This window comes from Delphinapterus leucas, chromosome 11 (assembly GCF_059928025.1).
Source record: "Delphinapterus leucas isolate spDelLeu-1000000601 "Yukka" chromosome 11, BTC_Dleu_Yukka2, whole genome shotgun sequence".
In the NCBI taxonomy this organism is placed as follows: domain Eukaryota; kingdom Metazoa; phylum Chordata; class Mammalia; order Artiodactyla; family Monodontidae; genus Delphinapterus; species Delphinapterus leucas.
This window is the reverse complement of record NC_143139.1, coordinates 101,771,711-101,785,397: the sequence shown is the minus strand read 5'-3', so window position 1 is coordinate 101,785,397 and position 13,687 is coordinate 101,771,711. Positions and strand designations below refer to the sequence as shown.

General features: G+C 61.8%; 1 protein-coding gene across 13 annotated transcripts in view; it reads left to right on the top strand.

Annotated features, from left to right (window-relative positions):
- The window catches only part of BRD1 (bromodomain containing 1), a 35,164-nt gene that overhangs the window by 6,482 nt on the left and 14,995 nt on the right, over positions 1-13,687 (top strand). For all 13 annotated transcript variants that reach the window (XR_002647788.3, XR_004022748.2, XM_089921480.1 and 10 more), the window contains 4 exons: positions 6,011-6,167; positions 11,031-11,162; positions 11,513-11,641; positions 11,980-12,292. Coding sequence is in view for 11 of the 13 variants with exons in the window: in XM_089921480.1 (XP_089777606.1) it covers positions 6,011-6,167; positions 11,031-11,162; positions 11,513-11,641; positions 11,980-12,292 (731 nt within the window). In the remaining 2 variants the exon portion in view is untranslated. The remainder of the gene's footprint in view (positions 1-6,010; positions 6,168-11,030; positions 11,163-11,512; positions 11,642-11,979; positions 12,293-13,687) is intronic.

Here is a 13,687-nt window from a genome sequence, read left to right as displayed (position 1 = left end):
TCAACAAGAGGGAGATGGTTGGTTTAATTTGTTTTATTGTTTAGTGTTTCTGAGCTACAAAGATTACTTTTCTTGTCTCTCAGTAATAGACTCTGGAACAAAGATGCGGGTGTTTTGAGGCTTCGCCCACCAGTTCGAGGACTCCGAGCCTGTGGTCAGGCCGGCTGGCTGGGGCGGTCGAGGCCTTGCAGGCTGCCGCATGGCCAGGAGTGGCGCGGGCGCGTTGATGGGATGCTGTGCTCTGCCCTGGGTGGGTGGGTTGGGTCCGGCGGGGTCCTCGCGGCCGCTCGGTCCCTTTGCCTGTGAGGGTTCAGCCTTCAGCGAGGATGAGCTGCTCCTGAGCAGTTGTCCCAGTGGCGTGGAGCTGTGCCCGCCTGTCTGTGTCTCTCCTCCTGCACCTGTTCTCAAACCAGAATAATGCTTTTCCCAGCCCAGAAGCAGCATATTTAAAGTTGGGGGAGATATGAAAAGCCAGGGCTGAAGAAGGGAGAACAGGCGTGTGTTCTCCGTTTTCTGGCCTGCGCTGGTGCTGTGCTCTTTCTTTGTTAAGTGTTGCCTTTTCCTTGAGTAGCCGCTCTTCTGATTGGATCCTCTCTGCTTCTTCGTCCATTTCGTCTGCTTCGTGAGGGGAAGGGCGGGGCCAGTGGAGGTGGGCACCGGGGAGGGGCCAGGCCAGGTGAAGAGACTCGTGGAGTTGGAGCCTCCTGGGTCCCTTGGGGTAATTAACCTGGTCACTCTGCTCTCTCTGGTTGCGCTATGGGTGTCCCAGTGTATCTGGGGAGGAGGGGCCTCGAGGGAGGAGCATCCGGCCTGGCCTGGCCTCGGTGATACGCGTGTTCCTGCACACGTAATGAGCTGTAACCGGAAGTGCGTGATGGGGATGGAGGATCCGGGTCACGGCTCTGTCCCCTTGAGGGCGCCGCTGGGACACCAGGTGAGGGCGGCTGGAGAGCGGGTGCTTGGGAGCCATTGGGCAGACAAATTTAATGCCTGTTGAACTTAACAGCAAGAAGTTTGCACTTGAGTTTTGTATGTCTTTTTTCATGTTTCTGGCAGTTAAGTTTATTACGTGTTATGGAAGTTCTCATGGGTTGTGGCCTGGGGAAATGGGAGAAGCCTGTCAGCCTCTGCAGGTGGGAGCCTGGCTCTGGGCGCCCCGTGCATGTGGGTGCCACGTCTGCTCTGTGGGCGCCGCCGGGCAGCCCTCCCGCCCGCCTGCCCGGGTCCTCGGGGAAGGACTGTTTAAGGAGCGACTCCTGGAGAGAAGCCCTACAAACCCAGCCAGAAGTCAGAAGTGCGGGTCGTGAAACGCACGCGGTGTGGAGAAGCCGGGCCGCGTGTCCCGCTCCTGCAGGTGTCCCTCCAGGTGTCCCTCCCGGTCACGTCGGGCGAGCCCAGCGGAGGCGGCCTTGGCGGCTCTTGCCGCCTGATGTGGGGCCGAGCAGTGTGTCTCCCCAGAGCTGCTCTGAGTGTTCTAGTTCCGACCCTCCTGTGGCTTCGCTGCTTTCCTTGGTTTTGAACTGGGGGCTGGGGGACTGGCGTCTCCCCGGGCAGGTGCCCCGTCCCGGCTGCCAGCTCTGGGCTCTGCACCTGCGAGGGCCCTCCTGGGGCGGGGCAGGGAGCGTGGGAGCGCAGGGGAGGACTCTGGATGCTTCGCCACGTGTCTCCGCTGCGTTGCGGGCTCTCCTGCCGCGTGTCAGTCTCGGGGATTCCTGTGTGCGTAGGACTGAAGCGAGCGCTGGGCGCGGTGCCGTGGGCCACGCCCCGTGTCCCTCGGGCGTGCGGCCCCCTGGCTGGTGTCCTGCTCGCTTTACCCCCGCCCCCCTCCTCCTGGTGGTCTCTGCTGGGCCCGGCCCTGGCGTCACCCCCGCTCAGCAGGCCTGCTGTGCTCACACGTCCCGCAGCCGGGCATCCCGGGCCCACGGGGAGGGTCTGCCGAGGTTGTGGGAAACGGCAGTTTCTGGTCGCGTTCACTGTATCTGCTTCCGCAGAGATGGGGCGGACATGCATTGAAGTTTTCTTTCATCCTAGCACTTGGAGTCGCTGCCTGGAGTGGATGGCGGGATGGACCTTGGCGCTTTGGGCACCCTCCCCCTCCAAGGCACAGAGACCGGCGTTGCATCTCGTCTTGTCTTCATTTCAGTTTCAGTTTTTTGTTCAGAAATAACTTCAAATTTATAAAATGTTGCAAAAGTCGAAAAAAAACCCCACCCAAACGCTCTTTACCCAGAGTCCCCTCTTGCCAATAACCCGTTTACCCTCTTGGGGGTGGTTTCCACGCGCCCCTGCGTGTCTCCCAGGGTGGGGCCGGCCTCCCCTGGAGCCTTCCTGCCTCCAGTCGGGATCAGTCCCACTGAGCCTCCTTTGATTTGGGCATCCCCAGACCTCTGTGTCCCCTGCGACAGGCCTTCGCGGCTCACAGAGGTGTGCCTGGGACTGCGGGGCCCCTGCGTCCCCACCTGAAGGGAGTGACGTCCCCTGCTCCTTGGTGACCGAGGTGTCACCAGTGCCTCTACCAGATGATTTCTGCTCTTGATTTTTCTGGCGTCGGATCCGGGGGCCCCTGGAGGCGACGGCTCCTCTCCACGTGGCCTGTCGCTCTTTTCTTCCTGGCCTTCCTCCCCGCGAGGGCTGGAAGGGAGCATCCCCCTCAGCGGGGTCCTTCTCTCCCCGCCGGCGTGGACTGGGAGGTGTGGGTGTCAGAGGGGTCTGTCCTGTGGGTCCGGGCACTGAGGTGGGCAGCTCGAGAGGGGTTTCTCAGGAAAGGAGGCTCTGCCCAGCTGACTGTCACTGTCAACCTGCTTAGTGGTCGAGGGGAGGGCCTCCGGGGCGGTCAGCCGCCTGGCCTTGGCTGTGTGGCTGTGGCCGTGGCCATGGGTGCTGGTGAGGTCTGGCTGGGAGGTGTGGATGTGGTCCTGGGGCTCCTGCCTATGGTCCATGCGGTCGGGCCGGGGGCACCCCGGAGCCAGTGTGGCCCAGAACCGCTTCCCTCCAGAGGCCGACTCGGGGCTCCTCGTGTCTGGCGGGTGGACTTCACTCACGTACCCCGACCTCCCAGCTGGCTGAGCAGGGAGGGTGGACCCTGCTTCCTGCAGACGCCGGCGGGGTGGCCCAGGTGCTCCTCCAGTGTCTGCATGTCAGGTGTTGAGAAGGGAGGGTGGGCCCCGCTCCCTGCAGACGCCGGCCGGGTGGCCCAGGTGCTCCTCTCGTGTCTGCATGTCAGGTGGGGATGGCTCTTAATGCCATTTGTGCCTGTTTGTCGTGACTTTTATATAAAAACTTTAAAAACAAAAAACTAAGATAGTAACATCGTTTATCAAATGTAGCAAAAAAAAAAAAAAAAGAAACAAACGTTAAATGACCACTCGCTTTTGGGACCCCTCCTGTCACATCAGCCCACCACTCGTCAGTCACAGCAACCACTCTTTGTAAATGGGGGTGGGTTCCTCTGGTTTTCCTGCCCTGGGCGGCTTGCAGTCTGGTGTGGGCTTGGGCGATGCCCTTGGATGCAGTGCCAGCACACCAGAGTCAGTCCCAGCTCTCCCGGTGGTGGGTCTCTCTCTTGGGTCTCTCTCTTCCCGGGCTCAGCTTGTGGGTGGCAGGTTGTTTGGTTGTGCTCATCACGTGTTTTTCCTCAGCTTATCTTCTCTTTTTTTTTTTTTTGGCTGTGTTGGGTCTTCATTGCTGCACAGGCTTTCTCTAGTTGCGGCGAGCGGGGGCTACTCTTCGTTGCAGTGTGCGGGCTTCTCACTGCGGTGGCTTCTCTTGTTGCAGAGCACGGGCTCTAGAGCGCAGGTTCAGTAGTTGTGGCGCACGGGCCTAGTTGCTTTGTGTCACGTGGGATCTTCCCGAACCAGGGCTCGAACCCATGTCCCCTGCATTGACAGGCGGATTCTTAACCACTGCACCACCAGGGAAGTCCCATTTGTTTGTTTTTTTAAAAAATTAATTTATTTTTTATTTATTTTATTTTTGGCTGCGTTGGGTCTTCGTTGCTGCGCGCAGGTTTTCTCTAGTTGTGGCAAGCGGGGGCTACTCTTCGTTGCAGTGCGCAGGCTTCTCACTGTGGTGGCTTCACTTGTTGTAGAGCACAGGCTCTAGGCGTGTGGGCTTCAGTAGTTGTGGCACGTGGGCTCAGTAGTTGTGGCTCACAGGCTCTAGAGCGTAGGCTCAGTAGCTGTGGCACACGGGCCTAGTTGCTCTGTGGCATGTGGCATCTTCCCGGACCAGGGCTCGAACCCGTGTCCCCTGCACTGGCAGGCGGATTCCTAGCCACTGTGCCACCAGGGAAGCCCCCCATTTGTTTCTTTACTAGTCTTTTTAGAGAGCACGGTTCTGGTCTTGTTGAGATTTTCTTGTGTGTTGTTTCCCGTTTCATGATTTTTTGCTCTTTGTCTTGTTTTCCTTCGCTTTATTGAGATTTAATTGACACATAACATTGTAAGTGCGATGATTCGAATCACTTATACGTTGTAGTGTTGGCAGGATGAGGTCGGTTCGCTCATCCTTCACCTGCCGTACTGTTGCTGTGGTGGGGAGAAAATGGAAGCTCCCCTCAGCGGCTTTCCAGGGCGCTGCGCGGCCTTGGGGCAGTTGCCGCCACCTGCGTGCGGTCCTGGGACCTTCCTGTCTTGTCTTTTCCTGACTTCTTCAGTGGGGTGCTCAGCACATGACGAGTCAGCCTTGTATCTGTGCTGCCCCATTTGACTGTTGCAATAACTGAGTGCGTGTTCGAACACACGTCTGCGTGTGTAGAGACCCCCGAGCTCTGTGCATTAAGATGCATGCACTTTGCTGCCCCTCCGTCAAGCCGCTGTCAAAAAGGTGAAAACAGCCCCCAACAGAAGGGCGACTCCGGGGTGCCCAAGGTGAACACAGCCCCGTCCGCAGACGAGGAGCCCTGGGGTCCCTGGTGCCCTCTGCTGGAGCCATCATGGGACAGCGGAGATGCTCTGGCCGCTGCTGGCAGGCGTTCCAGCCTTGCCTCTGGTAGCAACGCGTGACCAGGTGTCCCGAGCGGGTGGGCCTGTGGGCACGCTGGGGCTTGGGCTCTGCGTCTGCCTGGCTGCTCTCGCTGACCCCTGGCCTGTGCTTGGTGTGGAGCTGCCCCTTTGGTGGGTCTCCCCCGGGCACCCTGGGCAGGGCTGCCCTGTGTGGCGCGTGGCCTTCGGCACCGAGGCTCGAGCCGCATCCACTGCTCTAAGGAGGAGGACCGTCGTGGGTCTGGATGCGGCAGAGCCGAGGGTGTCGGCACAGTTCTGTGCAGCTCAGGGTCGTGCTTTTCAAAAAATGTGCTCTTGAAATTCCTTAATTTCTGACCTGAAATGTTGATGTTTGGTGCACAGTGGGGAAGCCTCCTTGTCCTGTCGAGGTTTAGTTCTCGGCTGCCTCGCTCGTCTTCCTGAGGCATGTTTCAGCAGCAGGGGTGACGGCAGGGACCGGGAAGCTGTCCTGCTGGTCTCCAAGGGTTTTACGCCGTTTTCGCGTCCCCTCGTGCAAGTGTTGTTACAAATCCTTCACGCTTTGCAGTCCTTGAAAGGGTGGAGTTTCGCAGGCGGCTTGGGGACGCTCACGGTCGTTTTGGTGAAGGGTAGCTGTCCCCCTCCGCTGCTTCTGCCTCCATTTATGCCATTGCTTTCCCTCTTGAGGGGACCAGGGCGCCACGGCCCTGAACCCCGTGAGAGTGGGTGACTCTTCAGGGTCGGCCACACCTGGTGGAGGTCGGTGCGTGTGGATGCCCGACTCAGAGAAAGCGGAAACACCCAGGGCTCCACCCGTTTTTCTTCTTAGATGTGTGCTCCAAGGGCCGCTGGAGTGACCACGGGTGGACGCAGCCTGCGGGTAGGCGGAGAACCAGGGAGGCGGTGGTGGCCGTGAGGGCACCGCCGCTGAGAGGTGCGGTGGGATGCACGCGGTGTGTTAACAGTAACGCTGTGGTTTCTCGTTTCCATGATGAGAGCGCACCCATGTCTTGCTTTACAGCTAAACTCTGAGTTTTTCCGTGTTCTAGATTAAATAGGATTGCGAATCAGGTGGCCATTCAGCGGAAGAAGCAGTTTGTTGAGCGCGCCCACAGCTACTGGCTCCTCAAAAGGCTGTCGAGGAACGGAGCCCCCCTGCTGCGCAGACTCCAGTCCAGCCTGCAGTCCCACAGAAACACGCAGCAGGTACGTGCCCACGCCCCCGGTGTCCCTCAGCCTCCAGTGCCTCCGAGGAGCTCGGAGGATGCAGGCTCAGGTGTGTGGCCGGCCTCTCGGGCCAGGGGACCGCGTGCTGGCGTTAGCCCGGGGGGTGCAGGCAGTGCCTTCGTCTGCCTCTTTCCCAACCCTGCACGCGGGGATGCCTGCCGGGGGTGGAGCGGCAGGGGACAGGGGGCGCCGTGTGGGAGCGATGTAACTTGGGGGCCATGCCGAGGGCGACGAGGGCCAAGACAAGTGAGGGGGGGAGCAAAGAACAAAACCAGACTAGCGCTTACGTCTTAGCGGTTGATCTGCGTTCATAGACCCATCTGGTGTTGTAGAGCGTTTCTCTGAAAGGATGGATTTAGAAAGGAAGGGGTCGACCCTGCGATGCCCCAAAACAAGCAAGAGTCGTCTGCCCGTGTGTGCTGAGGGGCGCAGCCTCCTAGACTCGGGCGCACAGCGGGGGCCCTCCCGACCGGTTCCTGTTGGATCGCCGTGGCTCCCGCCGCACCCTGAAGGCTCTGCCGTCTGTCCCTGTGGATCATCACTCAGAGCGGCCCGGGCGCTGCGTCCGGCATCTGGGTTCCTGGCGTGAAGGGAGCTCCCTCCGCTGAGTTCTGGCCGGGGCAGGGCTGCCTGGCAGCTGTGAGGGTCCCCATCCCTGGGGTCCCCACGTCGAGGGAATCAGCCGCTGTTTTCATCCCGGTGTTCCGGGAGTTGCTGCTTCCCGACTCTGCTGTCGCTTCTCCTTGGTCCCGGCGTGAGGCCCGGGCTGAGCGCTGCCCTCTGCACCTCGCCAGCGGCGACGTCCTTGCTAGGGAGCCCCTTCTCTCGATCTTCCCAGTTCTGTCGTGCTGACAGCGTAGGTCATTGAACGTTACTAACACACTTAGACGCTCAGTTTGACGTCTTCTTAAGGCTTTCTGGAATCCAGAGGAACCGTTAAGATCCTGGGCCTCTGTGGGGTGGGCTGTGTCCCCGACCCTCCTTCATCCCCAGGAAAGGAGGCACCGCAAGGCTACAGGGTGTGCTTCTCAGACCCGCTGCCCCCGAGGGTGTGCTGTTGGGGCCGTCTCTCCCCTGGGGGTCCTGGTGCCCGCAGTGCCATCTGAGTCCCCTCCCCCGAGACGTGGCACAGGCCTCTGTGCAGACACAGTGCTGCTGCCCTTGTTTGCTCTGGTGGACCTTGCACACCAAGCGGCTCCCTGAACCCTGGGCTGCGGCTACGGTGGACGTGCGCACAGAGGGGCCGGGAGGTGCCGCGTCCTGAGCCCTGCTGGCCTGCCGGGTGCTCAGCTGTCCCGCGCCCGCCTGCCCGCTCCATCCAGCGTCGGGACCGCTGACTGCTTGTGTTGGTCGTGCTGCCGACCCTGCGGGCCGGGGGCGCCCGTGCTCACCGGTGGGGGCCTGGCCCCTGGGGCTCACCCTCAGCCTTCCGTCAGACCCGGGCCTTAGTTAGTGGCGCCCTGCGCGCTCCTCCCTCCTCCGCATCGGGCCCGGAGTTCGGGTCTCGGTCAGGGCTGTGTCGGAACACGTGCCCGTGGGCCGGGAGGGCCAGCTGTGGGCTGGGGGCCGTTCAGGAGGCCGCAGGGCTGGAACCATGGGGACTGAGGTCGGCTGGTTTGCTTGGGTGCTGTCTCGGGAGTTCCAGGAAAGGGGGGCGGGGGCCCAGAGTCTGCAGGCCTCTGGGGTGGCAGGTAAGCAGGCGTCGCAAGATCGGGGCAGCGAGGCAGGACGGAGGGCTTCGTCCTCGCCTGGGTGACGGCAGAGAAATGGGAGACGTGGAGAATGCAGCCCCAGGAGTCTCGTCTCGGGGCCCTGGGGGGGGCGCGGGGTGAACCGCGCTGGGAGTGGCGGCCCGGGGCCTATGTGGTTGCCGGTGGGACCTGGGCTGGGTTTGGGGGCAGGAAGCTGGGGGGTTGGCGTGTGCACGCGAGGGGCCTGCCTGCACCTCGGGAGCGGGGTGGGGGGTCACTCCTGGTGGAGCATGTGCTCTCAGGAGGCCGGCACGAGGGTTCGAGGCCAGTCGTGTTGTATTCCCATCCTGCCCCACACGAGGTAGATTTGTAACGATGGGAGGATTCACCCACAGGAAACGGGAAAGGGAAGCGTCAGCTCTCTTGGCAGAAGGAATTGGGAGGAACCACAGAGATCTGGGTCCTTATGACTTACACTGAGCCCTGATGTGTACCTTGGCTTGGCCAGGAGAGGGCTCTGACTGGGTCGTATAGAGCCCAGCTGTGTGGCCTGTGTGGGCAGGGACACGGACGCGGGGCGGCCTGCCACCCGCCACGCTGGGGGCGTGAGCTCCCGCTTCGTGGGAAGGTCAGGAGGCGGACGGGTGGAAGGGCGGCACCCAGCTCCTTCTTCCATCGCGTTCGAGCAAAGGTTGACTTGTGCGGACGTCCGAAACATTAACGTCCCACACGGGACGTTCAAGGCTTGGTGTGATTTTCGATGTTCTTTGAAACGTTAAAATTACTTGGTATTAGAAGTTAAGCTGACTCATTTAGCCCTGAGCCGGGCCCTGGAAGAGGGCAGGTGCAGCCCTTCCCTCCCGTGGCCGCCTTCTGGTTGGGGACAGACAGACAGATGGAATGAGCTGGCCTGGGGCAGACGAGACGCCTCGGGTTGTTGGATGCTGCCTCCTCGGTGGTGTGTTCAGAGCGGGTCCCCTTGGCGGTGACCCTCCCTGGAGCCTGTCCTCCGCCATCCTGCAGAGCCTGCTGGGGGTGAGGGCCTGCAGCGAGTGCTGGGGTGGGGTGTGGCTCCCGTCCCTCCTGTCCTGCCTTTGAGCGAGCATGCCCGCCCCCTCACCCCTATGCGCCCCCTGGCGGGAGAGCGTCCCCTGCCCGCTGTCTGGTGGCTTTGGGACAACACGGTTGTCCTGCTCTGCTGGGGCAGGGCCACTCGGCTCTCTGCCTTGCTGCCGCTGGCGTCAGCTTCAGGGGCCGGGGTGGCTGTCCCTCAGGGTCTTTAGGCCCTTGGTGATGTCTGGGGAGTCGAGTGCGTGTGCCAGGGCCTCACCCCGCAGAGCTGGCCTGCCCTGTGCCTCCAGCACAGGGTTTTGATCCGACCTAGGTGGTCCTGACCCTGGTGGGGGGGGGGGTCCTGGCCGTCTCCCTTCCAGGCAGTGGGTGTCCTCCCCTCCTTTGTTGGGTGGACCTCGGCTCGATTGCAAGCCGTCCTCTTAAGATCCTCTTTCCTGAGAGTTTTTTGGAACCAGAAATGGCTTCATTACTGCCCCAGCTTATGGAACTTCCCAGGGTTGGTTTTAGGTGAAGTAAGACCACTTGAGCAGAGTCAGAAACTCAGGCCCTTTTGTGCAGAAGAGGCGTGGGCCTCAGTCAGGTCCTGCCAGCAGGTTCCTGCGTGGTGGGGCCGTTGTATGCGGGGAGAGCCGCCCTTGGCGGCCCTTCAGTCCTGCAGCGGGTGGTAGCGGGCAGTGCGCACAGCAGACGGGCACCAGGGGCTTGTTGGGGCTTACCTGCCTTCCTCTCCCTCATTATCAGCTAAACATCCTGTTAGCTGATATTTTCAGTGTCTATTTCAGACTAACGGACAAGGTGATTTTCAGATGCTCTTGGGGAATTTGGTTTTCTAAGCCCACCTTTCAGTGTATTTATTTACTGGCTTTGTTCATACAGCCGATGTTACTGTTAACTCCTGGTTGATGCCTGAGAATTTCAGATAACGTAAAAACAAGCCCAGTGATTGGAATCTGGTGGAGCCTGGAGGACGCCTGGCGGAGAGGAGGCCCAGGGCCAGCCCATGTCCCCGCACCCGGCCTCCTGGGCCTCGCTCTGCTGCGTTTCCCCGTAGAGCGAGAAGAGAGGTGCCTTGCAGCTCGTCATTGGTTCTTTGCCTTCAGACGCCAAGGTCCTAGAGGGCAGTGTCAGCCCCTGTGTGGTGGCCTCAGGGTTGATCCTCACCGTTTCCGCCCTCGGGGCAGAGCGCCCCGTGCTGCCAGGTTCAGGCTTCGGACTGGGATAGGACTGCGATAAGCGTCGGGGGCCGGACCCCGCCTGCTGGCTGTGCTGTTTCCGCTCCGTCTGGATGGGGGGTGGAAACCCGAGGGGCAGAAGGGACCGGGGAGAGAAGAGGGCCTGAGAGTTGTGCCGGCAACAGTGTTCTGGCAACAGTGCCGGCGCTGCTGTCTTAGCTGAGGCTGGAGGTGCGTGTGTCCACGACGGCAACAGGGAAGGGGAGCCCCGTGCATAAAGTCGGACTTGGCTTTGGGACTGCTGTAATCGGGAGGGCCCCAGACACCCGCTGGGAGCCTTAGCGGGGCTGGTGTGGGAAGGTGAGGAGCCCGACTGCCCCTTCCTCCCGGAGCTGTGGTCAGGCAAGCCTTCAGCTGAGATGCCGGCACAGGGTGGGCTGAGCCTGGGCACGTGGGCTTCCTGGTGGTGTCGGGCGCAGGCGGTAGAGGGTGGGCGCCTGGGGCTGGGGACGGGCAGCAGTCCTGACCCTCCGGGAGGAGCGCGCTGAGGGCCCGAGCGCCTGCGCAGCGCTGGGGCGGGAAGGAAGTGAGGACGTGCGCGTGGGGGGGCTGGGCGGCCTGGCTGGGCGAGGGTCTTGGGAGCGCCTAGCCGAGGCTGCTCGGAGGGCGCGCCGCCCGGGCGGCCAGGTCTCTCCACCGGCGTGCCCTGGTCCCCAGCCCTCGCTGCTCAGCCCCATCCCTCCCCGCCAGCGCTGGCCTGGAGATGGGCTGGCAGGGTGCGCACGCGTGTCCCCAGGAAAGACGTGCGCGGGGCCGAGACGCTGGGGAGGTGGCGCCTGGGCCTTGGAGCCCTTGCTCGGCGGGTCTGTGCGGGGGGACGAGGCCGACTCCATTCCTCTCCTCAGAGAGAAAACGACGAGGAGATTCAAGCTGCCAAAGAGAAGCTGAAGTACTGGCAGCGGCTGCGGCACGACCTGGAGCGCGCGCGCCTGCTCATTGAGCTCCTGCGCAAGCGCGAGAAGCTCAAGAGGGAGCAGGTGAGGCCGCGGGGGAGGGGCGTCCGGGGGCGGGGCGTCCGGGGGTGGGGCGGGGCGTGCAGCTGCTTGTCCCCTGGGCCCGCAGTCCTCGCCCCCTGCCTCCTCCAAGCCGTCCTCCCTGGTGAGGGGTGCAGGCCGGGTGGCCCTGACCTGTCTTGAAGGAGGCTGGCTGGCCTGGGGTGGTGTGGTGTCCATTGCGGTCCCGGGAAGCACGGGCAGGAAGGGGCACCGTGTGTGCCCGTAAAGTGGGCCCCGTCGGCCACAGGGCGGTGTTGAGCGCTTGAGGCAGGAAGTGGCTTCTCAGCGGGAGGGTCCCCTCGGGCCCTGAGACCGCGTGCGCTGGCCCCCAGGTGAAGCTGGAGCAGGTGGCCCTGGAGCTGCGGCTGACCCCGCTCACCGTGTTGCTGCGCTCCGTGCTGGACCAGCTGCAGGAGAAGGACCCGGCCCGGATATTTGCCCAGCCAGTGAGCCTGAAGGAGGTGGGTGTCCTCGCCCTCGCGTTCCCCGTCCTTCCTCACGTCTGCGGTGACCAAAGGGACGAAGAAAGAGCCCTTCCCAGTGCGTGTCTGCCCGGCCAGGGGACGGGTTCCTGCGTTTGTGCTTTAGGGGCCTTGGCTGGGAGGGTCCTTGGAAGGACCCAGGCTTCAGTTTGGTGTGTCTCACTGCTGCCACTCGGTACTGTGTGAGCATTGTGTGTGTGCGTGTGTTCATATGTGTATGTGCACGTGTGGCTGCCCTACGTGGCAGCTGTGCTGGTTATGTAGCACGAATGAATCCTGTTTTGTCTGTAAACGGCTGTTTTCTTCCCTGGAATCAGGTTCCGGATTATCTGGATCACATTAAACACCCTATGGACTTTGCCACGATGCGGAAACGGTTAGAAGCGCAAGGGTACCGGACTCTCAGGGAGTTGGAGGAGGACTTTGACCTCATCGTGGACAACTGCATGAAGTACAACGCCAAGGACACGGTGTTCTACCGGGCGGCCGTGCGGCTGCGTGACCAGGGTGGCGTGGTGCTCAGGCAGGCCAGGCGCCAGGCCGACAGCGTCGGCTTCGAGGAGGCCTCAGGGATGCACCTGCCCGAGCGGCCCCCCGCGGCCCCCCGGCGGCCTTTCTCCTGGGACGACGGTAAGCGCGGCTGTCCGGGAACAGGCGGGAGGGTGCTCCCCCCACAGACGCCGTGCGGGTAGGCCCAGGAGAAAGCGGGTGGGAGCCACACACTGACTTGAGGCTTCCTAGTAGCCTCGTGAAAAAGCGGGAAACAGGCGAAACTTATTTTAGTGATGTGTTTTTAACCCACCGTGTCTCATGTGGCGAATTTAACGTGTAAACGACATAAAGATTGCGGAGGGTTGCGTCCACTGGCTTCTCATTTCCTCTTTGCCACGTAGTGTGTATTTTACAGTCAGTGCATCTCTGTTCAGGGCAGCCACGTTTCAGGGTCCCACTTGAGAGAGACGCGTGGCCTGTGGCCCCGAGCAGGACGGCCTAGGTCGGCCTGATACAGACCAGGAAGCAGTGTAGCCGGGGCCTTGGGCCCATGTGGGCCCTTACGGACTTGGGAGGGCGTCTGTGGCCAGAGCAAGGCTGTCGCTGTGCTTGGAAGTTAGCAGGGCACAGGCACGGGGCCCTCTCCCCGGCGGTGCACTCCTTGCGCCGTGGCCTTGGGGGGGCCTGCCGTCCGCTGACTCGTCCGACCCTTGGAAGCTGCTGCCTTGCTGCACGGCTCTGCCCCCACAGGAGCCCTGGGCGGGCAGGGGCGCGGGACTGCGGAGGTCGGGCCTTGCAGGAAACAGCCGGGCGAGCCACCACAAGTGCTTGCGTATGCCTCTGCACCCAGGTTTCACTGAGGATAGAATTAGGGATGCAAAGTCTAATCCGCTCCTCCTTCAGCATTGGGGTGGCACGAGGGCGGACCAGACGCTGTGGTGAGGCTCCTCAAGCGACGTGCCTTCTGTTTCCGTGAACCTTCTTATGTGCGGGCTTTTGTCAGGATGCTTTCTGCTGTGTTTCCCTATACCGTCATCTCGTTCCCTTCATGGACGAGGTGGTGCTTTAGTAAAAGGTTTGCCTGTGGGGGGAGGTGTGTTCCTTTGTCTGGATGGCCGCGCACTGCCGTTTTTGTCCTAGTTTTTATCTGCAGGGGCTTCTGTAGACTCGTTTTGTTTCTTGCCCGCTTCTCACTGATTTAAGATAATCTGTGCTTTATGAATTTTGGTGTTTGGCTGAAATGGAAATTGCTAGCGGTTTTTGTAGTAAATGTGCCCCAAACTCCAAATTATCTGTGAATTTTGCAGCCCAGTTTTAGAAAAGCCAGACGGCAGCCTGGGCCCGAGACTTGAGGTCAGACACCAGTCGCGATGCGCAGACGCCCCACGCTGGCGCCCTCAGGGAGTCCACACCTCCCTTGGGCCCTTTCTCGGAGTCCTCGCTCGGCCTGGGCGGCTGGCCTCAGCAGGAGGGCTCGGCGTCCCTGGGCGCCGCCCCTGCTCCCGTGTACGCCCCTGGCGGCGGCCCTCGTGG